The 26941-nt window shown below is 39.0% G+C and overlaps 3 protein-coding genes and 1 pseudogene across 3 annotated transcripts; all 4 read left to right on the top strand.

The window, feature by feature from the left end:
- Positions 1-78: 78 nt before the first annotated feature.
- LOC140518429 (protocadherin beta-16-like) lies at positions 79-8300 on the top strand (annotated as a pseudogene).
- Positions 8301-8384: 84 nt separating this feature from the next.
- On the top strand, positions 8385-15281 carry LOC140518422 (protocadherin beta-4-like). Its single transcript, XM_072630588.1, has one exon. It carries the CDS (start codon positions 11037-11039, stop codon positions 13425-13427), a length of 2391 nt encoding a protein of 796 aa, XP_072486689.1. The 5' UTR covers positions 8385-11036; the 3' UTR covers positions 13428-15281.
- On the top strand, positions 15213-18404 carry LOC140518421 (protocadherin beta-16-like). The gene has a single exon (XM_072630587.1). The coding sequence runs from the start codon at positions 15734-15736 to the stop codon at positions 18122-18124; it is 2391 nt and encodes a 796-aa protein (XP_072486688.1). The 5' UTR covers positions 15213-15733; the 3' UTR covers positions 18125-18404.
- A 133-nt stretch (positions 18405-18537) lies between these two features.
- On the top strand, positions 18538-22469 carry LOC140518425 (protocadherin beta-1-like). Its single transcript, XM_072630590.1, has one exon. The coding sequence runs from the start codon at positions 19543-19545 to the stop codon at positions 21919-21921; it is 2379 nt and encodes a 792-aa protein (XP_072486691.1). The 5' UTR covers positions 18538-19542; the 3' UTR covers positions 21922-22469.
- The last annotated feature ends 4472 nt before the right edge of the window (positions 22470-26941 follow it).

A 26941-nucleotide genomic window follows, 5' to 3' on the forward strand; every position in this document is an offset into this window, starting at 1 on the left:
TTCTGATAGCTGACTATGTCCTCTTGATTCTCTTGTGTAGTTGGTATTCTTGGGAGTATTTGGGTATTTATCATTGTGATTCAACATATATCTGTGCTTCCCTCCTCCCCCTTCAGGTATATTGTAATCACATGGATAAGGTTTTCTTATGGTAATTTTTTTTTGAAATTTCTCACTAGAAAGTTGTCAGTAGGGTGAAACTTTTTTTCAGCAACAATAGCTGAAGATCATTCTGAGATGCTGTGGCTGAAAAATTTCAACATATCCTTTAGCTTAAAGACTGATCATCTAAAGACAGAGGGTCAATGGCACAGGTAGAAAAGGACAGAAGTGGGATTTGAATGTAGGTTTTCTAATTCCAAATCCATTAGCTCTTTCCACTATCCTATGATGTTTCTTATTAAAGAAATCACATATCCTTGGAGTATTGACAGAAATATTATTGAAAGGACAATAATTTCTTATTGCTTCATTATATTGTCCCCAACTATATCATGTTGATTGGAAAATAAACATGATGAAAATAATTTTATGTTTTGGAAGAAATATTTTAAAACCCATCAAAAAGAAATTTATGGGATTTTTGCTATCTACACTTACAATAAATTTTTTTCGAGTTTTGAGGAATTTATGATGTAAGCCAAGGTGTAATGATAACAATTTCTTCTATACAGCTACAAAATGCAATTAAACCTACATTTCATTTGAAATGTCCAGGACTCAAATTAAACAATTTCAAGTAATTACAATTTCATGTAAGTGAATTTAATTTAGGACATCATATTCTCAAAATGATTCTTATTTCTATATTTTGTGTGGTTTTGAATGGACCAAGTGTACTTTGTGTTGAGATATTCATCTGCCGATAGACATAAGTGTAGCCAGAAAGAACAAGTCTCATGGCCATAAAACTGTTATTCACACATTCATTCTTCATGAATCCCTATCACGGATCACTTTGAATTGACTTTGTTGCTAAATTGTACCAGTAAGGCAAAGGAATATCCATGAATGAAGTCTTTGTAAGCTTAAGATATTGGTAGGGGAAAGAGGAAGGAAATGGAAAAGGGAGAGAGCATAAGGAGGAAAAAAGAAAAGGAATGGTGCAAGGAAAAAAAAAAGAGAAGATACAGAGATTCATGGATTGTTTTCTTTTCTTTCTTTTCTTTACATCCCTATTTTCACGTGCTTTTGATATAGGAATGTTCATCTTTATCAAGTTTATAGTAAACAAATTAGAAAATTAGAGAAAAAGAGAAAATATGATGAAAACAATGTTCATGGGAAGGAGTACTTCAAGCATCATTTGATTTTTATCAGTGCTGTTGTTTGCCTCCCCATACATTAAAGAGAGTTTAAAATACTATAATGTAGTCTACGAAAGCCAGTCTAGTCTCATGGATAGAGCAGAGCTCCCAGTTATAAAGTCTGTATTCAAGTCCTGCTTCTGAAATATACCACCAGTTAGTAGCTTTTCTCTTCCAGAGACAGAGACAGAGACAGAGACAGAGACAGAGACAGACAGAGAACAAATCATCCCTGGCAACAAATATACAGTCAAGGACAATAGAGTATATTGGCTATGTGAAACAAATATATTTCTCCTTCTACCTATTGAGTCTACATCACCTCTCTTTCATAAGACAGATAGCATCTATTTTCTCACAGGTCCTCTGGAATCATATTTCTTTATTGTGTTGGTCAACGTTCTTAACTCTTCCAAAGTTAATTACTTTACATTGTTGTTGCTGTGTATAAATTATTCTCCTGGTTCTGCTCACTTAGTTCTACATCAGTTCATAAAAGTTTTCCCTAGTTTCCTTTTTATCATGTCATACAAACCGGTAGCATTTCACTTTCCAGTAGATGGACAATCCCTTCATATTCAATTCTTTGCCATCATGAAAGTTACTATAAATATCTTTGTACATAGGAGTCCTTTTTCCTTTTTCTTTGGTTTCTTTGAGTTATAAGGCTAGGGAGTCATAGGGTTTCTACAATTTAGTAAAAATTTTGAGCATAGTTCAAAACTGCTTTCCAGAATGGCTGGACTAATTCATAATATTAATGTGCATGTTTTCATGAATCATATCCAACATTTGTCATATTCTTGTTTTGGTCAACTTTGGCAAGCTAATGAGTTACTTTAATTTGTGTGTCTCCAAATATTAGTAATTATTTTTTGCATTTTTCATATTGGCATTAGTAACCTGGATTTTATCCTCTGAAATCTGCCTGTTTTTATCCTCTATCAATTGAGAAATTGCTCTTATTCTTCTAAATTTGAATAATTCCTACACAACTAGTAAATAAGTCCCTTATAAGAGAAATTTGCAGGGAAAATCATCACCCATCATCTCCTCTCTCCCCCTCCCCCCAGTAATCTGTTTCTCTTCTAATTTTAGCTTGCAGCTAAAATTTCACCGTACACAAAAATATTAATATCGCTTAATTCTTCTCTTGTAGGTAGGCTCAGATCAGGGAAATAGTCTGGTCAAGCCAACATTCCTTTACATTTGAATCTCCTAAGAGTAATACAAGAAAGAAATTTCATGAACTTGTAGTTCAGACTCTCAGTACTGGTTTCACACAATGATGAAGTTGGACCTTCCATAAGCTGATATATAGATATTTACATCCTGATGGAAAATTGCCAGAAACTCTTATCACATGATGTGATTAATTAGTTCTTTTAATTAATGAACCATTCCTGAACCATTCTTTTTATTCCTTTTAATTCTTTTATCTCCTGAACCATTCTATTTAGTCATCTTCAGTTACTGCTACTTCCCTTTTCTCCAGTACAGCGATTCTTCCAAAACTCTAAAAACATCATGCTTATTTTGTTCCTAATATAGGGAATGCTTTGTGCAGCTCCTCCCCACCTATCTAAAAATATTTATTTCTTAAGGGCCATCTCCTCCAAGAACCCTTTTTAGAGAGCTCAAACAGGTACCTTACACATCGAATGCCTATTGACCATGTATTCTTTCCTTTAAAATCGCCATCAAAACTTCTTAAAATTCTTCCCATTTTTAATCTTTTCTTCCACATGAGACTGTAAGAGCCTTGAGGGAATGAAACAAGATTTCTTTTAAGTTTTTGAAAAATATGCATCTAGTCTACTAGTGGCCAACTATCCAGATACTCAGCTGTTTGTTAACCATTTAACAAAATTGACAAGGTTTCAATTCCCAAAGAATGCAACTAAAAAGGTTTTGGTAATAAAGAGAATACACTGAGAATCATTTAACAATTTTATTAACTGAATTAATTTATGTGACCCAGAGAATCACATATTTTCACCACTCATTGTTATTCCTTTTGTAAAACTTGATCCCTAGAGATGACACATGATGGGGCTCCTGGTTAAGACACTCAGATTTTCAAAGAATCTGTGAATTTAACATCATAGGGAAGTCCCAAAATTTCTACCCATGGATCTTCTCACCGACATTTTCCCATAGTGTTATGCATTCATTATCAATAGCTACCAAAGCCTAGGTTATGTCCTGTGCCTTTTACACGTTTTCTGTATTCAGTATTATTAATCCATAAAGTTTGGTAATAAATAATAGAAGAAACATAAATATTTCAAGAGACATTGACATGGTTACTTCATGACTAGATCTTGAAGACTTTATAATAGTTTTAAAAGTCTAAGCATCTCTTTTATCCTTATATAAGTAAAGTTTAAAATAAATATTAGCTAGATATTTTTTATGGCCTCCTATGATGTCAGGATTTTCAAGAGTGTCTGGGGAAATGGAGAGACGTTAAGTAGGGCAAAGAAATAGATAAATCTGATTTACAGGATTTTTACAACTTTCCTGGCATTTTCTTCAGTGCTCAACTGTTCCTTTGAACTATTTGGGCATATTATCATAACCTCTTTCTAAAGAAGTTTCTGCCGATCGTATCATATGTATTTTTTGATGGCTATGTCTTATTCATTCTTTTCCTTAAATAGGTTAACCAAAGATACAGACAGTATTCAATAAAATAAAATAAGTAAAATGAATTTTGAAGAGATGGAGATACCACATGCTACATTTAACCTAATTTTGCTTTGGGATGGGGAATAGATCATTCAGTAAAAAACATACAGTAAAAACAAAATATGTCTTAGCATATACAACTTTTAACCTACAATAATGATGTACTTTAATTACATCCATGCACACAAGTCTGACATTACAATTTTTAAAAAATAAACACAATTAAGACTTTTAGGGGCATTTTTATAATAAACTGATTCCTAATTTTTCTTTGTAGATAGATCAAACCGTTCCAAAATACAAATTCCTATACACAGTGAGTACTTTACTTAACATAAAAACAAGTAGATTGAGTACACGGATAGCCTCAGAACAAGCTGACATTATAATATTCAGCTAGGTAGCAACAAACCATAGTGACAAATGGAAAAACTTTATTGGCAAATAAATTTCAAAAAACTAAGTAAACTTTCTACAATAAAATGCAGAAAATATATTGATTTACTAAAATAAATAAGATGTGGCGGATTAAGACTTCACTAGAAAGAATGCATACCAGAACATTTATGAATAGTGAATGATTCTTATTAAGAAGTTACTATAATAACATTGGCTAAATAGTGCATATTGTAAAGCACTATGGGTGGTATATGTTTTGTCACATACTTATGTTACCTTGAGGCAGACAACACATATGTAAGAAATTCAGTATTGATTTTCAGTTGGTGCTGGTATCACGAGTTTTAAGAAATGTGCATAGTATGAAAAACTTGAAAATACTTATGAATGAAAAATATTTTAGGAAAAAAGAGATTTTTATGCAATTATGTAGTCTCACTGTGTAAAGTTCAAGGCAAGATTTTTTTTCCTATAAAAGAGATAACCATTTTACTGAGAGAATGTTTTTACTTTGCTTAGTACATTCCTTTTGATTCCTCCTGCATTGCATTATTTTGCTCTGTTCTTTAATTTTGTGTGCAAACGACTCATAGCATATGCATTTTGAGTAGTGTTGATGAAGCTATGAAAGGACACTCCTGGCCCCGCGTTCTTAAAGATTTTCTTATCAGATCGCAAGTTTTGACAGGTCCTGTGAAACTGAAAATAAAGGTGAGGATATGAACTTCTGCTTGTTTGTAGATCTGCCATTCAAGCAACAACTGCAGTATTGTGACTTTTTCACCCACGGCTCGTGTCCTACATCAATTATAAAGTGTTACATGATCTGTGTTGCCCGTATCTGAGAAAAAGAGATCCTTGACAGTCCTCAGAGCGTTTTCAAAACCCACACATCCCAGAGTCAGTGTTCTAACTTCACCCCCTCTAAAGTGAACCCTCCCCATACAATAATAATGTTTGAATCAAGCTGGTGACATAACACTTTTATTGCGACTGTGAAATGGGGCCGTTTACGTCTTTGAAAAGACACGAGGTGGCGCTGCAGACTATGAAGAAGTAGAAGGAAGGAAAAAAAAAAAAAAAACCAAAAAAACCCAAAACAACCCTTCAGATGTCCATTCCAATAGGCTGAGATACAGATAGTCACAGACGGTCCTGACAGAGCATGCGTGGTTAGCTAGAGCTGAGAATGGCGGCGAGAAGCCGAAAGGCGTTATTCAGCTTAAAGTTGAGGAGGTGTTAGACTGGCGGATTACTGTTGGTATAACCCTGGGGTGCTGTTTAAGGCTGACCTGGGTCCTACTTGCTGAAAAAAGGACACCGTAAGAACAATGGAGCCCCGAGGGGAGTCAATTCCATTTCAAAGGCAAGTTCTCCTTCTCCTTGTTTTGCTGTGTGTGTATGTGTCAGCTTCCGAACCAGGAAGGTTTTCGGTGGCGGAGGAAATGGAGAGTAGAACTTTTGTAGGCAATGTGGCAAAGGCCCTGGGCTTGGAGGTTAGGGAACTGTATCCCAGGGGTGCTCGGATTACTTCCAAAGGGAAAAAACAGCACTTACAGCTCAACATTCAGACCCGGGATCTGCTCCTAAAAGAGAAACTGGACCGGCAGGAGTTGTGCGGCCCTACGGAGCCCTGTGTGCTGCCTTTCCAGATCTTACTGGAAAATCCCCTTCACATAATCCCTGCAGAGCTGAGAGTGCTAGATATAAATGACCACGCACCCATGTTCCCGGACACTGAAATGCTCTTGAAAATCCGCGAGAATAGCCCACCAGAATCTCTATTTTCTCTGAAAAACGCACTAGATTTGTGTGTAGGTATCAACAATGTTCAGAACTACATAGTCATCCCCAACTCCCATTTTCGTGTTCACACTCGAAGCCGCAGCGATGGCCGGAAGTACCCGGAGTTAGTCTTGTACAAAGCCCTGGATCATGAGGAGCAGCCAGAGTTCAGATGGTGGGTCCCCGCCCAAGTCTGGGACCGCCCAAATCCGATTCCGGGTTGTGGACGTCAGCGATAATACTCTTGTATTTGCTCAGCCCCAGTACGATGTTCAGATCCCTGAAGATAGCCCCATCGATTCCCTGGTTGTCACCGTGTCTGCCAGAGACTTGGACGTAGGAAGCAATGGTGAAATCTCATACACGCTTATTCCAAGTTCAGAGGAGATTAGCCAAGCTTTCAAAGCAAACCCCTCCGGAGAAATTCGACTGAAAAAGCAAGTGGATTTCGAGATGATTCAGTCATACGAGATGGATATTGAGGCCATCGATGGTGGAGGCCGTTCTGGAAAATGCAGTGTCCGAATCCATGTAACGGATTTAAACGACAACCCTCCAGAATTAGCTTTGTCCTCTTTAAACAGCCCCATCCCTGAGGATTCATCTGAAATCGTCGTCTCTGTTTTCAGCATTTCAGATCGGGACTCAGGCGACAAAGGAAAGATGGTTTGCTCCATCCAAGATAATGTCCCCTTCGTCCTGAAATCGTCTTTGGAGAACTTCTATACCCTGGTAACTGATGGAGTCCTGGACAGAGAGATCAGAGAGGAGTACAACATCACCATTACTGTCACGGATTTGGGATCCCCCAGGCTTAAAACCGAGCAAAACATCACAGTGCTGATCTCTGACGTCAATAACAACGCTCCAGTGTTTACTCAGACAGTTTACACACTGTATCTTCTGGAGAACAACAACCCTGCCTTTCACATTGGTGGCATCAGTGCCAGTGACAGGGACTGGGGTTCCAATGCCAAAGTTATCTACTCGTTGTTGCCTCCAGAGACTGGAGAACTGCCCCTCTTTTCCTACATTTCCATCAACTCAGATAATGGCCATCTCTACGCCTTGAGATCTTTGGATTATAAAGCCATCCAAACTTTCCAGTTCACTGTGATGGCAGCTGATTGTGGCTCACCATCCCTGAACAGTCAGGCATTGGTTCGGCTGGTGATCCAGGACGAGAATGATAACTCCCCCTTCGTGCTGTACCCTTTACAGAATGACACAGCCCTCTGTAATGACCTAGTACCAAGGACAGCAGAACCAAGTTACCTGGTCACCAAGGTAGTTGCCGTGGATGGAGACTCAGGGCAGAATTCCTGGCTTTCCTACCAACTTCTCAAGGCCACAGACCCAGGGCTCTTCACAGTATGGACCCATAATGGAGAAGTTCGTACTGCAAGACCCATCAGTGACAGAGATGCTGTTAAGCAGATGCTCCTGGTACTAGTGAAGGACAATGGGCAGCCGCCTCTGTCCATGACAGCTACACTAAATGTGCTCCTTGTGGACGGATTCTCTGAGCCTTACTTGCAGCTCCCAGATAAGCACAAGGAGCAGGCTCAGACTGACTCCCTCACCATTTATTTAGTCATTTTTCTAGCTTCTGTCTCTTTCCTTTTTCTTGTTTCTGTGATTCTGCTTATTGCTGTGCGCTTACGGAGAAGGAAGAAGGATGCCACTGTTGGCCATCAGTTTAGGCCCAATGGTTCATTTCCAAGCCACTTTATGGATGTTGGGGATACTGGAACCTTGTCCCATAGTTATCACTATGAGGTGTGTCTGACCAATGATTCTGGCAATGGTGAGTGTAAGTTCTTAACGCCCATTATTTCCTAGCCTCCCCACTCAGGATAGTGGAAGAGACTTGGAAGAAAACCCTCCCTTCCAGAAGAGCTTTGGGCTGGGTTAAGATTCTGCCAATCTGAGATTCTATACTTTCATTCTGTAAAATCGTTTCCTATCGTATTTCTTTACCTAGCTAATTAAATGAATCTTTAAACTCATGCATACTTGATCTTTATCCAGTTTGGGGATGGACCTCTTCCCTGCTTGTCCTAGGTCTTATTCCAGTGCTACAAAGCTTAGTAATAATCCTGAATAAATGTTTTCAACAATCTTGTTTTAAGGAGCAATTAGTTTATAAATTGAATTTGCATTATATTATGTTCTATCTTTTTCTGCATGTGATTAATGATGTTTTATCACAATGAGTAAAATAGAAAAATGAATTATTTTCACTCCCAAATGTTTGAAATAATATTTTATTTTCTTCAAAAATCTACATATATTTGATTATGGTTATTATACATAGAAGGTTCCCAAATGTTTCCTTTACAATAAAAATTAATGTGAGGTATAATGAGTTGAGGGACATGCCTAAAGCCCTGTTTCAGTGTTTTTGAACCCAAACAATAGGGTTTTTGAATCCTCTATTTCTCTTTTGAGTCAGGGCTATATACAGTTAGAAAAACTGAAGTGACAATCCCAGACAATCAGTAATTTTTGTCAATAAATTACTGGCAATTGAGAAATCAACATTATCTTTTTATCATCAGAATCAGATTACAGAGTAAGAGTAAGTCTTCACTTCATCCTGCTGTGAAAAATGTGATTTTTTTGGTATTTCTCTCACAATAATCTCTGCATTTTTACCCCATTTTAGCGTTTACTTTTTCTCATTGTCACCTAGGATTGAAGTATTTCTTAACATTTTCTGTTTTTTAAAAAATCTATCAACAAATGTGTATAATTAATATAGCTGCAACATAGATATAAATTTTTATTTAGTCCACACCACTACTGACCCCATATTGTGGAAATTTAATAAATACTTATGGAACTGGACTTTGTTGGACCTTTATTGGCACAAGATGTGTTCAAATCTGAGCACTGCAACATGTCTATTTCAGCTATATTTTTGACTGACTGATGATTACACAGCTTAACCTGACAGTGTTCCATTTAATAGAACTCCACTTACAATGTCGCTAATTTAGAAAAATATTTTAATGTTCAAAATAGATTTTTTAAAATAATCTCAACAATAACCTTTATGGGTGTGTTTTCTAGTATAGGTTTCACTTTTTAATTGAAATAATAATTTTCCAACATATGTAGCTAAATTCTATGTGTACTCCAAACAGATCACTTTTCCTGTATTTCTTTGGGTGTAGATTGTATTATATTCAGCAATTTAAATTAAAAGCTAAGAAATATGACCAGACCAATAAGATGGAAATCTGAATGAACTTTGAAAAATGAAAGTCAGTTTGTTTAATTTCCATTAAATAAATGATTTTGGATCGGATTAACTAAAATAATTAGTTTTGTCTGAATAAAAATCTCACCTCACCTTCACTATCCATTCAGGCATCGTGCAGATATTCTCTCTATTTGTTCTTTACTAATCCACATCAGTTATTCACTTTAGGAAAATTTACCCTGAAACTGTTCAGCTTTCCACTTTATTTTTATCCTTTTCTACGTAAATGAATAATATGGTTTCCCTTGCTGATGAGGTGGATTGTTCTCAACAATGAGCTGAGAAATATTATAAGGGAAATTTGATGAAACAAATTTATGAAAATGAAAATATATGACACATAAGAAATGAAGTGGTTATCTGAATGAATAAAAGCTTGATTTGTCTAAAATGCATATTATTTCAAATACATCTTTGTTCTTTCTTTTAACCCAAGATGATCCTTCTAATACTCTGATATATTGTTGGGTAAATCACTCCCCCTCTCTTGGCCTCAATTTTACTACTTGAAAAATAAAGAATTATGTCTCAATAAGGATTCATGCAGCCTTAATATTTATAATTCTATGATGATTCAGTTAATTTTATTAAACTATATTGGACTAGAATTCAAGAATTTACACATCTTCCAATAAATCAAGTTATAAGCAAAATACCACCATGGTGTTCATGGAACATAATGAAAACTAAATAAATAGGGATGATTGACTGAGAACATAGCCTTACTGCAGACCATATTATCCAGAAGTTTTACAAAAGCTTTGCTTCCTGCAATGTTAGAAATGATGACATACCATGAAAATATTTTTCCATTGAAGCAAAATTGTTAACTACCTATTTAAGTTACAGTTTGTTCAAACCTGAAACCTCTTGTAGGTATGAACAGCCTCATTGACAGGAGTGAACAATGTTCTCTCTATCCATAATTGATAAGTGTGTAGGGAAGCCAATAGGATTTCCTTGGTTTTCACAAGTACCGAAACTAACGTGGATTAATAGGCAACTAGGTGAGTCGTAGAAAGAGGACAAGCCTTGTAGTCAGAGAGAACTGAGTTTGAATTCTACCTAAGAAACTTACTAGCTGTGTGACCTTTGACAAGTCACTTAATCTTTCTATGCCTCAGTGTACTCATCTTTAAAATGGGACTAATAATAGCACCTACTTCACAGAGTTATGAGGATTAACTGAGTAAAAATATGTAAAAACCACTTTGCAGACCCTAAAGCTCTATACAAATGCTACCTATTATTATCATTATTTTACCCCAAAGAGTATATATTTTCTTATTGAAAAGGATTTAAAGAGTAATTTGTCAACAAGGACACGTGGTGGCGCTGTAGGCTAAGAAGGCGAATACAATATTACAGATCCTGCAGACCGCCTTACTCAAAGAAAACAAGAGTACAAAAGACACTCCCGGGAAGGGAACATTTTCTAAGCTATAGCTGGGGCTAAAGAAATACACGTAGTTGCTCTCTGGGAGCACAAATTAACTTATCACAATCCCTTGGACCAAGAAACCAGGGTTGATTGTACCAGAAATTTCTCTACTAAAAGGATTGCTCATTGTGTACCCACCACAACAATGGAGACTGCTCCATGGAAAGCTCTGCGGAACAGGCAAGTGCTATTTATTATTGTTGCTTTACTCTTGTCTGAGGCGGTTTCAGAGCCGCAGCAGTACTCAGTGGCGGAGGAAACTGAGAGTGGTTCCTTTGTGACTAACGTTGCAAAGATCCTGGGGCTGGAGGTAGGAGAGTTGTCATCCCGAGTAGCCCGGGTGATCTCTGAGGATAAAAAGCAATATTTGCAGCTTAAACGTGACACTGGGGATCTTCTTATAAAGGAGAAGCTGGACCGGGAAGAGCTATGTGGCCCTGCCGAGCCGTGTGTGCTGCCTTTTCAGATCTTACTGGAAAACCCTTTTCAATTTTTCCGGGCTGAGCTGAGGGTGGAAGACATAAATGATCATTCACCTACCTTCCCGGAATCTGAGATGATCCTGAAAATATTAGAAAGCTCTATGCCAGGGACTGTGTTTCCACTAAAGATGGCCCAGGATTTAGACATCGGAATAAACAGTCTCCAGAACTATACCATCAGCGCCAACCCCCATTTCTTCGTCCGCACTCGCACACGCAGCGATGGAAGGAAGTTCCCAGAGCTGGTGTTGGATAAAGTGTTGGACAGGGAGGAGCAGCCTGAGCTCACTTTAACTCTCATAGCAGTAGATGGGGGGATTCCACCCAGATCCGGGACAGCTCAAGTTCGAGTCCTGGTTATGGATATCAATGACAATGCTCCTGTCTTCGCTCACACCCGGTATGAGATTCAAATCCCAGAGAACAGCCCCATTGGTTCTCTAGTAGTGACTGTCTCGGCTCGAGATTTAGACACTGGAATCAATGGAGATGTAGCCTATGCCTTATTCCAGGCTTCAGATGAAGTCAGTCAAACATTTGGAGTAGATCCCATTTCAGGAGAGATTCGACTCGAAAAACAACTGGATTTCGAGATAATTCAAAAATATGAGGTCGATATTGAAGCAATTGATGGCGGGGGGCTTTCTGGAAAATGCACCGTTGCGGTTCAAGTAACGGATCTGAACGACAATTCCCCGGAGTTGACTGTGTCGTCACTTACCAGCAGTATCCCAGAGAACTCCCCAGAGACCGTGGTGGCTGTTTTCAGCATTCGAGATCGCGACTCCGGGGACAACGGAAGAATGATGTGTTCTATCCAGGAAGATCTCCCTTTCTCCCTGAAACCAACTTTCAAGAACTTTTATACATTGGTCACAGAGGGAGCCCTGGACAGGGAAAGGAGGGCCCAGTATAACCTTACAGTTACGGTCACTGATTTGGGGTCTCCGAGGCTCAAAACCGAGCACAACATCACGGTTTTCATCTCTGACGTCAATGACAACCCACCAGTATTTACTCAGACAGTCTATACACTCTACCTCCGGGAGAACAACAACCCCGCCCTCCATGTTGGCAGCGTGAGTGCAGATGATAGGGACGAGGGAACCAATGCTAAAGTCACCTACTCCCTGCTGCCTCCTGAGACTGAAGATTTGCCCCTCTTCTCCTACATTTCCATCGATTCGGACAATGGACATCTGTATGTTCTGAGATCCCTGGATTATGAAATCACCCAAGCCTTCCAGTTCACTGTGAGAGCTGCTGATTGTGGCTCCCCAGCCCTGAGTAGTCAGGCTCTGGTTCAAGTTGTGGTCTTGGATGAGAATGACAACTCTCCCTTTGTACTGTATCCTTTGCAGAATGGAACAGCTCCTTGCAATGACCTGGTGCCCAGAGCTGCAGAGCCAGGTTACCTGGTGACCAAGGTGGTGGCTGTAGATAGGGACTCAGGACAAAATTCCTGGCTTTCCTACCAGCTACTCAAAGCCACAGACCCAGGACTCTTCACTGTGTGGACCCACAATGGGGAAGTTCGCACAGCAAGGCCTATCAGTGATAGAGACGTCATCAAACAGAGGCTTCTGGTGCTGGTGAAGGACAATGGGAAGCCACCTTTGTCCACAGCAGTCACGCTGAATGTACTCCTGGTAGATAGATTCTCTGAGCCACATGTACAGCTCCCAGATACAAAGAAGGAGCAAGTGCAGAATGACTCCCTCACTGTCTATTTGGTCATTTCTCTCATTTCAGTCTCCTTCCTTTTTCTGGCTTCTGTTTTCCTTTTCATAGCTGTGCGTCTATGGAAGAGGAAGAGAAATGCTACTAATGAAGTTTGCTTGGGGACCAGTGGCCCCTATCCAGACCACTTAGTGGATGTCAGTGGCACAGGGACTCTTTCCCAGAGTTACCAGTATGAGGTGTGTCTGACCAGTGGCTCAGGGAATGGAGAATTCAAGTTCCTGAAACCCATTATTCATAACCTCCAAGTTCAGAATACTGGGAGAGACTTAGAAGAAACCCCACCCTTTAGGAGTAGCTGTGGCTTCAATTAGAGGTATGAAGTGATGGCAATGTACGTGTGATTTTTCTCATATTTGCTATGGACATTGCCCCAGTAGATCTTTATTGGTTGGACTATTGGAGAGTTACTTTAGATGCTACCCTTCAAAACGTTTTTTTGGCTTGTGCAGGTTGGACATTCCAGTCATTTGGATATTCATGTATTGTTTTCGTTTGTGTTATCTTCATTTTGAAGTCAGAAGACAGAATTTTGTTTGACTTTTGATTGATAAAATAGCTCACATTTGAGCCCTAACCCACCCTCTGAGCCCATAAGAGCACTTTGCGTTCTAACTTCTATCTCCCTACCATTAACCTTTACGGAAACAATGAAGATGAGTATAATGTGTACTCTTAAGTTATTATAGATTTTGGTCAATCTTTGTTATCATTTGTACTTTAAAGTTTCATATTCTCTTCCCATAGTGCTTTGATACAAGCAAATGCAATACTCTACAGAGTGTTGTTTTTTGTGCAAAAGGTCATAATTATTCTAAGGCTTAGAAGTTTCTCTTGGTAAATACCTTCAACTCCACATCTGCTTTTGTGTGATATGTTAGAAATGAAATGATTATATGTTTTCTTGAGAATTAATATCGCATGCCAACTGAAATAACTTTTATACAAGAAACATAAATTTATTTAAGGAACTTAGACAAATTTTCATCAAATATAATTTTTAAAAGGATTTTTATGTGGTTAGCTCATACCCAACAAGTAATTGGAGCATTCATGAGAAGTCTTTAAATGTACACCTATTTCATATATTTTAGTTTTAATTTGTAGTTTTTGGACTTTATCTTATGATTATTTGTCAATACTACTTCCTCTTGCCCAAAGAACTATCCTTATAACAGATAAAAACAGTTGATCAAAACAATTGAAATTACTCCATTAGACTGAGAGTTCAAGGTTCCTCTGCACCTTAATTCACCACCTCTCAACTGAGAGGGGGAAACTGTGTTTCATCTTGTACCCTAGAGCCAAGGTTGGTTGTTGCATTTAACTTAATTCTAATGTTATTTTTGGTGTTTCTTCATGTAAGTTCTTATAGTACCTACTTATATTATTACCTTGATTCTTTGTTTCCTTTGTCTCAGTTCATACTTGTCTTCACATGTTTCTGATTTACAACAATCTGTTGTTTCTTATAGCTTAATACTATTCAATCACATTCATATACCACAATTTTTTAGCTTTTCTGTAGTCAATGAACACCTTTATGCAAAAACAATAGTTTTTGCTATTGCAAAGTCTGCTTTGCTATGAATATTTTGGCATATATGAGACCTTTGTTTAGATTAGATAGCAATTTCATATATAGACATAAACAGATATCTTTAATTATTTCCAGTTCACACAGTATATTAACAAAGTGACTGGGAAAGTGTGAATTGGTTTAATCCAAAAGAGATAAATGTAATTTCTGAGTCCTCATATTCTTCACTACTTTGAAGAATATTTCAATGCCAGTAGACAATTTTCTTAAACTAGAATTAAGTAGTAAATTAACCACCACCAACACCATTCCCTCCCCCTATAATAATACAACATAAAACCATTCTGTATCAAATGTATTCTGAGACACTGACCTAGAGCGTAAATATTTTGTTTGTCCCCCTTGAACCTATGTGCACTTGCAAATGTCCTTGTTTTGAAAGTGGTTAAAATGATTTTCACTATGTTCTTTCTCCACCACTACACTTTTTCTTCCTCTCTCTCTCTCTCTCTCTCTCTCTCTCTCTCTCTCTCTCTCTCTCTCTCTCTCTCTCTCTCTCTCTCTCTCTCTCTCTCTCTCTCTCACCCCTCTTCCCATTCTCAACCAGAAAATAGACAAAAATACACAATGTGGGTGACTGATGTCTTCATTTCACCACACCAGTCTGTAGAGTTACTTCCAATTCCAGTACACCACAAGACAATGGAATTTCTTATCCTGAATAGCAAAGTACTCTGTAAATATTCGTTAATAGTGGTTGCACAATTACATATTTGAAATCCTTTGCAGAACACAGTAAAATATAAAAACATCAGTTTTAACTTTTAGTAGCGACACTTGGTGGCGCTGCAGGCTAAGGGGGAGACATTATGACTCTGCAGATTGGTTTCTTAGAAACTGTGAAACAGTAGAAAACTGGGACAAAGGCAGAGGAAGGGACAGTATTAGCTGGAGCTGGGACAGGATACTAGCCTGGGCCCTGCGCTGCTCATCGGCGGTTAGAACCTGGCAAATAAATGTGACTCAGAATTCGGACCTCATTGGGCGATTCAAGCTGAAAAGGAGGCAGCCAACGGAACAATGGAGCCGGGAAGGAAAGCAATTCTACCGCAAAGGCAAGTCTTGTTTCTTGTTTTCTTACTGTGGGTGTCTGAGGCCGGCTGCGAGCTGGGAAGGTTTTTGGTGGCGGAGGAGACCGAGATTGGCTCCATTGTGACAAACGTAGCAAAGGCCTTGGGGTTAGAATTAGGAGATCTGTCAGCTAGAGGGGCCCGAATCGCTTCCAAAGGAAATAAGCAGCTTTTGCAGCTCAATGTTGATACTGGAGATTTGGTCCTAAGAGAAAAACTGGACCGTGAGGAGTTGTGCGGCCCCGCCGAGCCCTGTGTGCTCCCTTTCCAGATCTTACTGGAAAACCCTTTAAAGATATTTCGGGCTGAGCTTCGGGTGAGAGACATTAATGATCATTCGCCCGTTTTCCTAGAACCAGAGATGCTTCTGAAAATCCCGGAAAATAGTATTCCTGGTACTGTTTTGCCTCTGAAAAACGCCGAAGATTTGGATGTAGGAAGTAACGCTGTGCAGAACTATACCATCAGCCCTAATTCCCATTTCTATGTTCAGACTCACAGCCGCAGTGAAGGCAGGAAGTTCCCAGAGCTGGTGTTGATCCAAGCTCTGGATCGTGAGGAGCTGTCGGAGCTTACACTAACTCTCACAGCCATAGATGGTGGGTCCCCGCCCAGGTCTGGCACGGTTCGCGTCCGCATAGCGGTTTTGGACATTAATGATAACGCTCCTGTGTTTACTCAACCTCGGTATGAGGTTCGGATCCCTGAAAACAGTTCCATTGACTCCCTGGTCGTCACTGTTTCTGCTAGAGACTTAGATGCCGGAAATAACGGAAAAATATTGTATTCGCTTTTTCATAGTTCTGAGGAAATGATCAAAACTTTTGAAGTAAATCCCATCTCAGGCGATATTCGACTCAGAAAAAAACTAGATTTTGAGACAACTCAACAGTATGAGGTAGATATTGAAGGAACTGATGGAGGTGGCCTTTCCGGGAAATGTACTGTAATCGTTCAGGTGATAGATGTGAACGACAATGCCCCTGAACTGACCATGTCGTCACTTACCAGTCCCATCCCCGAGAATGCGCCAGACACTGTGGTGGCTGTTTTCAGCATTTCAGATTTGGACTCAGGAGAAAACGGAAGGCTGATTTGCTCCATTCAAGAAGATATCCCCTTTATTTTAAAGCCGTCCATAGAAAATTTTTATACCTTAGTAACAGATGGAGCGCTGGACAGAGAGAGTAAGGACCAGTATAACATCACTATTACTGTCACGGATTTGGGGTTCCCGAGGCTCAAAACTGTGCACAGCATCACAGTATTCATCTCTGACGTCAATGACAACCCACCAGTATTTACTCAGACAGCATATACATTCTACCTCAGGGAGAACAACAGTCCTGCCCTGCATCTTGGCAGTGTCAGTGCCAATGACAGGGACTCAGGGACCAATGCCAAAGTCACCTATTCACTGCAACCTCCAGGGCCTGAAAACTTGTCCCTCTTTTCCTATATCTCCATCAGTTCAGATAATGGACATCTCTATGCTCTGAGATCCATGGATTATGAAGCCATCCAAACTTTCCAGTTCACTGTGAGGGCAACTGATGGTGGCTCCCCAGCCCTGAGCAGCCAGGTTCTGGTTCAGGTCATGGTCCTAGATGAGAACGACAATTCTCCCTTTGTGCTGTACCCTCTGCAAAATGGCACAACTCCCTGCAATGACCTGGTGCCCAGGGCAGCAGAGCCAGGTTACTTGGTTACCAAAGTGGTGGCTGTGGACGGAGACTCAGGGCAAAATTCCTGGCTTTCCTACCAGCTGTTCAAGGCCACAGACCCAGGTCTCTTCACTGTGTGGGCCCACAATGGGGAAGTGCGTACAGCAAGGCCCATCAGTGACAAAGATGCCATCAAGCAGAGGCTCTTAGTGTTGGTAAAAGACAATGGGCAGCCACCTCTATCCACAGCAGCCACGCTGAATGTGCTCTTGGTGGATGGATTCTCTGAGCCATATATAAAATTTCAAGAATCTATTAATGAACCAGTTCAGACTGATTCTCTCACTCTCTACTTGGTCATTTCTTTGACTTTTGTTTCTTTTCTCTTCCTATTCTCTATCATCCTATTCACTGTACTACACCTATGGAGGAAGAAAAGAAATGCTTCAGATAATAGCCACTTTGAGCCTAGTGGTCCCTTTCCAGGTCGTTTGGTGGATGTCAGTGGCACTGGAACCCTGTCCCATAGCTACCAGTATGAGTTGTGTTTGACCAGTGGTTCTGGGACTAGTGAATTTAAATTCTTGAAGCCAATTATCCCAAGTGTTCCTGCTCACAGTAATGGCAAGGATTCAAAGGAAATTGCTACCTTTCAGAATAGCTTAGGTTTCAGTTAGAGATGAAATTCCCCCCCCCCCCCAATAATTCTATCAAGAGCACTTCTTTTTCTCTGTCTCCGAATGTGACTTTAAATAAATTTTAGGATTTATTCTTTGTCTGTTTCCCAAGTTTTAAATATTCTTTTCCATCTCTGTATAATAAAAATTGAGTATGTTCTTCACAAGATGTCCTTCCATGGCATTACTCATAAAATATTTTGGGGATAATACTCTCTAAAATCTACTTTTCCTGTCTATGACCAAATTTATCCTCAAATAAAGTATACTGAAACCATCAGTGAGCATTTATGAGGCTACAATTTCTTTCTAAGTCTTTTTACTAAATGAGTTCTGTTATACACAGTCTCTGGATTTTTAAAATCCGCTGGGTTTTCTCTGCCTATTTCTCTTTCCAGTAATTGCTATGAAATAGAATATATCTCCAGGCCCAATTTTTAGTTACTGTATAAGGCCATTATTTTTTCTTGTTGTATTATGCATACTGTGGTAGCAGATGCTCAAGAGGTTGAGGATATTTTTTTCATTTTTTTGTTAGAATTTGTTGTCATTTTTTTCAAATGTAATGATTTTATCTGATTCTATGAAGATATACTGTGTTCACCAAGTGAGAAAATATGTGTGAACCACATCTCTTTTCCTTTCAATCTACCATTGAAAGAACCACATACTGGAAGGGTAACTATGGATGTCTTGAAGAAACCAAAGGAAAGTGCCCTCAGCAATTTCAAAGGTCACACTTACTTTATAAACTGTTTCTCGTCCCTCTGAAGTTCTTGGTAATTGATTCAATTTTCCTTTGCAAATGTAACTGTAGCAAAACTCTTCTACTGAGACAGGTGATGGTGCCAAAAGCAGATAAAGAATATCACAATTATCTCTGTGGAGTGGAGGGTTAGTTTTGTAGTAGAGAATGAAAGGGGATAGTGTTGGAGTATTCCATGGATGATTATTTTCCTTCTCGTTTAACGTTATTTTTCACTATCTCACTGCTCGTAGAAAATATTTTATGCTTATCTAGAACATTATGTGCTTAACTTTGTTTACATCTCCTGAAACACCCGTCAAAGAACATCTATTTTGCGAGAATCAATAGATTTTAACTATTTTTTACCGGACTGATCAATACTTGCATTATTTTATTGGGACGCTTGGTGGCGCTGTCGGCCAAGAAGGAGACGAGAGAAAAATCCCAGAGCAAAACGTTCAGTCCCTTTTATCCTCATTCCTTTCTGAAAAGCATCTGTGTCTGCAGGGCACTTTCAGGCTCTGCGTAAATCCTGACCTGTTTTTGGAGACGTTGTCGTAGCTGAAATCTGAGCAGTGGAGTCCTGTGCCCATCCCTCAGTATTTTCTGACTCGGAGCCACCACCACAGCAACACTGTGTTCAGTTTTCGGTTGTCTTGGAGAGACAGTGATGGCGCCAGCGCCAGGGAAAATCATCAGGCAAGTTCTCTTTGTCTACATTTTTCTTTTGGGGGAATTTCGCGTGGTGTGTGAAACCCTTCGCTATTCTATAGCTGAAGAAATAGCGATGGGCTCCTTCGTAGCTAATTTTGCTAAGGACCTGGGGCTGGATGTGAAAACTCTGCCTTCTCGGCAGGCTCGGCTCATTGCAGACAGTAAAGGGGAGCATTTCTTACTGGATCTGAGAACAGGGGAACTGGTCACAAAGAACAGAATAGACCGGGAAGAAATATGCGCCCAGGTGGACGAGTGCATCATCCGTTTTGAATTATTGCTGCAAAATCCCTTAAGGTTCTTCGGGGCTGAGGTGGTCATTTCTGATGTCAATGATCACTCGCCTCAGTTCCCAGAGGATGAATTCATTTTAAAGATCCCTGAATCAACTACCATTGGAACTCGCTTCCCCCTGGAAAGTGCCCAAGATTTAGACGTGGGGGAAAATAGCCTTCAGAACTACACGCTCACTCCACCAAGTGAGCCCTTCGTTTTGCACACCCGGGAGGGCAGTGATGGTAGCAAGTGCCCGGAACTGTTCCTGGTAAAGGCCCTGGACCGCGAAGAGCAGCCAGAACTCCACTTCTTACTCACTGCAGTGGATGGCGGAATCCCGCCCAGCTCCGGAACTGCCAATATCCGTATCCTTGTCCTGGACGCAAATGACAATGCCCCAGTGTTCTCTCAGTCTCTGTACCGGGCTACTGTTGCAGAAAACAGTCCAGCAGGCTCTGCGGTGACTATTGTATCTGCAACTGACTCAGACCAAGGTAGTAATGGAGTAGTGACTTATTCATTCAGTCAAAATGCCGGCAAAGGCCACCGTGCTTTCCAGATAGACCCTCTCACGGGGGAAATTCGAATCTCCAAACCTCTAGATTTTGAAATGACTGAGAAATATGAACTAAGTGTTCAGGCCACTGATGGAGGGGGGCTATCCTCGCACTGTAAAGTCCTCGTGGAGGTGGCGGATGTGAATGACAACCCCCCTGAGGTGACAGTGACGTCTCTTTCCACTCTACTCCCTGAAGACTCTTTACCTGGAACAGTGGTGGCCCTTTTTAGCGTCCGTGACCGGGACTCTGGGGACCACGGAAGGGCATCTTGCTCCATTCCAGATAACATCCCCTTCATCTTGAAACCGACTTTCAGCAATTACTATGAGCTAGTGACAGATGCAGCCTTGGATAGGGAAAGAGTTTCCAGCTATAACGTAACAGTCACTGCCGTAGACTCAGGATCTCCTAGTCTCTCAGCTTGGGAGACTGTCACGGTGCAAATATTAGATATCAACGATAACCTTCCTCTCTTCAACCAATCATCCTACACTATGTATGTAACTGAAAATAACAGTCCTTCCCTGATGATTGGAGGGGTAAATGCTACTGATTCAGATTCGGGACAGAATGCTAAAGTGACATACTCTATCTGGCTTGAGAACAAAAATTCTCCCTTTTCATCCCCATTCATTTCCATCAATTCAGAAAATGGACACGTCTACATTCTGAAGACTCTTGATTATGAAGAAATCAAAGACTTCAAAGTGATCGTGCAAGCATCAGATTCAGGATCGCCTTCCTTAAGCACTAATGTCACAGTATATGTGGTCATTGTGGATGAAAATGACAATGCTCCAGTTATTTTATATCCTCTGCAGAACCACTCTGCTTCCTACAGTGAACTGGTCCCCAGGACAGCTGAAGAAGGTTACTTGATTACTAAAGTGGTGGCTGTGGATGAGGACTCAGGTCAGAATTCCTGGCTTTCCTACCAGTTGCTCAAGGCCACGGACCCTGGGTTGTTCGTTGTATGGTCCCATAATGGAGAAGTTCGAACTGTGAGATCCATCAGCGACAGAGACGCTATCAAGCAGAAACTCATTATCCTTGTAAGAGACAATGGTGTCCCGATGCTCTCTACTTCAGCAGCCCTAGAGCTTCTTCTTGTAGATGGCTTTTCAGAAGCACATATACATGTCCCAGATTTCACTGAAGAGGAGAAGCATGATAGCACATTAACTGTGTATTTGGTTATTTCATTGGCTTTAATTTCTTTTCTCTTTCTAGTTTCCATCATAATCTTTATAGTTATCAAGGTGTATAAGAGGAAACAACTGAAGGAGAGATCCCATTACTCTGGCCATTTTGATCATGCCAATAATTTCCCGAGAAATTTGGTGGATGTTACTGGCACAGGGACTCTCTTTCAGACATACAAATATGACATGTGTTTAACAGATGGCTCTGGTAATAGTGAATTCAGATTCCTCAAACCTATTATCCCCAGGCTCCCACCTCAGCTGGAGAACAGTGAAATGTTCCCAGATGGGAATTAAAGCTTTTCTCGAGATAGATGCAGAGGAAAAAGGAAAAAAGTAAGACTTTGATCTTGTTATATATGTTTTCCAGAGATAGGAAGAGGCATGTGTGAAGATTTCTATATCATATAGGCTTGTCCCTATGTAGTCTTTAGATTGTTGCTATAGTTACTATTGATTATTGGTTCTCTTTTTTTGAAAGCATGTTTTACTTTTTGTAGAGCTACTTTCTAAGTGTATAATTTTTAAAATTTCTTTTAGAAACTAATATACCTAATGGGCAATTTTTTGAAGTACAATATATGATCATCTCTAGCCCTTGGGTATTTATATGCTTTAACATCAGCATACTGTGCAGAATGCCTAGAATGGATCACATATTTTTGCATTTAGAAAAGAAAAAAAGGAATGTTGAAAATAAATGTCAGTAATGCCACAATGCTTCTTTTGAACTGTCTAAACTAATTATCTTCAATGTTATATCCCTGAAGAGTTGGAAAGTGTTTGAGGTAATGGTTATGGTTTTTAAATATCGATGTACTCTATTAAAGATTTTACTTCCAATATGCTACATTGCTTCTTATATGTTATAAATTGAATTTGTAGAGAAAAATTTGGAAGACCCTTCAAATAAAAAGTGAAGGCCCATGCATAGGACAAATTCCTAGTAGTGATATTAATAATAATAACATTGATAAGATAGCAATACTGTTTCTAGCAACCTCACATATTCTCCAACACTAGAACAATTTTCAATTCTTTCCCCTTTCATTCCACACCATTACCATGTGTTACTTGTTTTCTTCTGCCAAATGTCTGTGATTTGTTTCTTCTCCAGTCTTATAGACATAACCCAGATGTATTATGTCTATGCTACTACAAGATCTCCTAATTAGCCTTTCTACCTCTCCTCTTTTTGGTTTATCTTTGAAAAGTGTGCCCTCTGCACAGATGAAATAGTGATCTTCAAGTATAGATTTGACAATGAAATTGCCATTCTTAGAAGCTAATTTTCCTCCCACTTGCCTTGCAAACCAAATTAACTTTTTTTTTGGTAGAAGGAAAACAGAAGTAAAATGGCTATTGTGGGAAAGCTAATTTTCTGGTGTATGTCTTAATAATGAATCTGTAAATAATAGAATTTTATCATTTACCAGCAAACATTTTAGGCTCCTGTTCAGTACTTTATGCTGTGCTTGGCTCTAAGGAAAACACAAGGATAACTATGATCAAATCTCTATTCTTAAATGACAGATAGTCTAGCCAGGGTGGATAAGATACATACATATGACTGTATTCAATAATATGAACAGCATCATAAGATCAAAGTTGCAAAACTGGAAGGACCTTTGTAGGTAATTTTGTCCAACCTCCTCGTTTCACAGATGAGGAAACTGAAGCCCAAAGAGGTAAAGTAACTTTCCCAAAGTCATTCAGGTTGTAAATAACAGAGCCATGCAAAAATAATGTGAAGTTTATAAGAGAAGTAGAAAAAAGTTACAAGATCAAATTAGGGGATGAATCTGAAGAGCTGAATGCAGCAATTTAGCTGGTTTGATCTTGTATTTATCATGGCATTCAAAGTCAGCAAAACATTTTTAAAAATAGTTGCTAAAGATTTCCACTAACCAACGTCTAGGATATTATCACGCACATAGTAGGTTTGACTTGAGCAAGTAACTTTATTCCCCTTCCTATACACATCTTAGCTCATACTCCTCATCACTTGTTACTCCACTCCTCCCATCTCTAAGCCACTACAGCACTACTGTGGAGTATCATTATTTATCATCTTAGAAAAACCATAGTCTTTCCTTTCTCAAAACTCTGAGACCTTTATTACTCAACCTATACATTACTCCATTTCCTCCATCAATCTTCAAGGGATCAAGTCAGGAAGCTCATTGCATGTGTAAAGGGGTTGGAGTGAGAAAGAGGCTGGAAATGAAGCATGTCATTGTTACCTTAAAAATCAGATTCAGTATCTGCAACATTGGACAAAGTAATAGTCCATCCTTCCAGGCTAGCAATGCTCTGATTGTCTTTCTTTGGACCATTTGCTCCACCTGCTCCAAATCCTCTTTAGCACATTTTGGACCCAGTTGAAACCTGTGGCCTTTTCTCATGTTTTATTGTGGTCTTCATCACTGGCTTTCTTTTCAGTCCCTCCTGCTGTTGCTCTTGGTGGTTTCTGAACCATTTCATGAAGATTTATATATTCCATAATTGTCCCCTTCCCGAATGACTTTTGGTCCATCCTGTGGTCAGCAACCCTAACATAACTTTCTTAATATTTTGTGTATGCCTTTATAACTCTAGTTGATTGCATCTGTGTTTGTCTATAATTTATGCTTGTACATTTTGGGTTTTTTCTTTTTAAATGTGTTGTTGATGTCCTTTTAAAAATATTCCTTTCATTTCCCAATGACTCCTCATCTTGTCATCATAGACCTGGTCCTGGTAGTAAGTAATCCAATCAATCAAAACAAATCTATACATTGGCTGTCTGAAAATATATTCCTCATTGCACACCTGTAGTCCAACATTTCTTTGCCAAGAGGGGTTCTCTGAAGTTCTGACAAGTGGACGCTGTAGTTCAAATCGCAAGTTCTTAAGTCTTTTCAGTGTTGTTTTCCTTTACTCTGTTTTGGTCACCATGTGAATTGTTTCCTTGGTTCTGCCCAGTTCAAGCAAACATTTCTGTTTGAATATTATTTTAATTTTCTAAATTGACTTTTTCAGTGGCATTATCTACATTTGTCTGAATGGAAACAGAAGAAAAAGAATTAGCAAAATGTAATGACAAAAGTAATGGGCTGGATAGTAGAAGACTTGCACTCACATCTCAGTTCACCAATTTGCTCTCTATGTGATATTGAGCATCATTTTACTTCGTGGGGCTACACTTGTGAAGTGAGGAGATCAGACCAGATGAGATCTAGGTTTGCTTCCAGATTTAAGTCTATGAAAAATCCTATAATCCTACCAAACACCCTGAATACTATAACTTCTCTGTCCTTGCATAACAAAACATCTTTCTTTAAAATAAAATGTATATCAAATGCTATTGCCACCAATTTTAGAGACTAATTCCTTTAGTTCAGTTCAGTGAACTCCAAAAGACAACTTAATCGATGTATTCCATGATCACCTGACTCCCCAGTCAAAATAAACTTTCTATTCTACTAGGTTGCTCAGTAGACAATTGTTTCTGCATGAGGATGAGAACCATTAAGACATGTGTTAGACCTAATATTTATTAATTTATAAATATTTATAATGAGATATGAAGGCCACTTTACACAGTGGTTAGAATGTTGACTTTGCAGGCAGTTAAACTATTTGTTCAAATCTAGCTCCTGACACTGTATATGGGACCTTAAGCAACCATGATATATCTCAGACAAGTCCTGACTGTTTTCTGGGTTAGTGCTCATACCTTCCAAGGAATTTTTCCCTATAAAAGTCCTTTGTCTTGGCCTCTTACTCTCTCATTAGCTTTTCTCATGATAGCCTACCCTGAGACAGCCCAGATCCAACTAATGAGAACAGTCCTGATTGAAAAAGAAACCTTGAGGGATGAAAATGTAGATTCTATTAGAAATTCCCCATAATATGGAAGAGAATAGACTCACAAGAAGGAAGATGTCAATGACTACGAATCACATGTTAAAATTATACTGAATGAGTATAGAATTTTCCAGTGGAAATAATTAGTGAATTCAAAACAAAATCAGAGAATAGTGTATTGATCAGCACTGCTTCCTGTTTTGATTTTCCAAGATCTAGTACTGAGGTTCTAACCTAAGGAATTGAAAAAAAGAAAACAGTAAGATTTAACAAGAAAGATGGTCTCCTATTTACCTTATTTAAAGATTAAAATTCTGTCATGTGAATATGCTGAGGCCCTTCAAGTGGATCCTACTGGTATCCTCTTATACAAAGGACACAGTGTAACTGCAGGAGTGAGACATAAATGGTACTGTGACATCTTCCTGAAGCTTAGAGCAGTCTAGGCCAATGCTTTGATCAGTACTCAATTCAGATATGTCAAGACAACAGTGATGCATTATGATATTTCTATGACATTTTCAATACAGGTAGTAAATGAGATCAGAATGAGCTTGAGGAGAAGAGACAGAGGAAAGTACTATTTCTAGTTTTTCCTTCTCAATCAAGCAATCAATAAGCATTTATTAAGTACTATATGTCAGGGACAGTGCTAAATTTCTGTTATCTATTCTTTATGAGAATAGGCGATATACCTCTATTTTTAAGTGATGCCACAGGTTTTTTGAACGATGCGATCTAACCTGATTGATTTCAGCCTCAATTGACCTGTAAAAATGGTGTTCATGACATAAATCAGTCTCTTCTTCACTTTGAGCATCTGGAGTTCTTACACGGGTGAGAAGTCCTCTTTGACTAATGTCAGGAAGGAGCAGAGTGGTTATCAGAATTTGTGACAGTTTCTAATTTGTCTAAATGTTCAGATGGCATTCAACTATTTTGCATGCTATAAATCTACCAAAAAGAAGGGTGAACTAGGACAGTTTTGATATTATCTTGCTAAATGGACATTAAGATCTCTCTCCTCAGCCCTCCCAAGGAATTTTTTCCCATAGAAGTCCTTGGTCTTGGCCTCTTACTCTCTCATTTGCTTTTCTTATGATAGCTCACCCCCAGAAAAACCAGATCTAACTAATGAAAACAGTTCTGGTTCAAAAATAAACCTTGAGGGAATGAGCTATTGTTTTGGAGACTATCTCACATATACACAGTTTAACATTAATAAATCAGATTAGCTTAAGATCACAGGTGGTCAACTGCCCTTCTTTCAAAGTAAGGGACAAAATTCTGTAAAGTACGAAGTATACCTTCCCTAAGTCTGACTTATTTAAAGGTACCAGTCTTCATATAAGTGTGGTGGTCCTTGATACTTTAACATCTGTATCCTAGTTCATCTTTCTTCTTATGCTATATTTTTTATGGTCACACTATACACTACTGAATTTTTCATATTCTGAAGTTATATTAC

The sequence above is a fragment of the Notamacropus eugenii genome, chromosome 1 (genome assembly GCF_028372415.1).
Source record: "Notamacropus eugenii isolate mMacEug1 chromosome 1, mMacEug1.pri_v2, whole genome shotgun sequence".
In the NCBI taxonomy this organism is placed as follows: Eukaryota; Metazoa; Chordata; class Mammalia; order Diprotodontia; family Macropodidae; genus Notamacropus; species Notamacropus eugenii.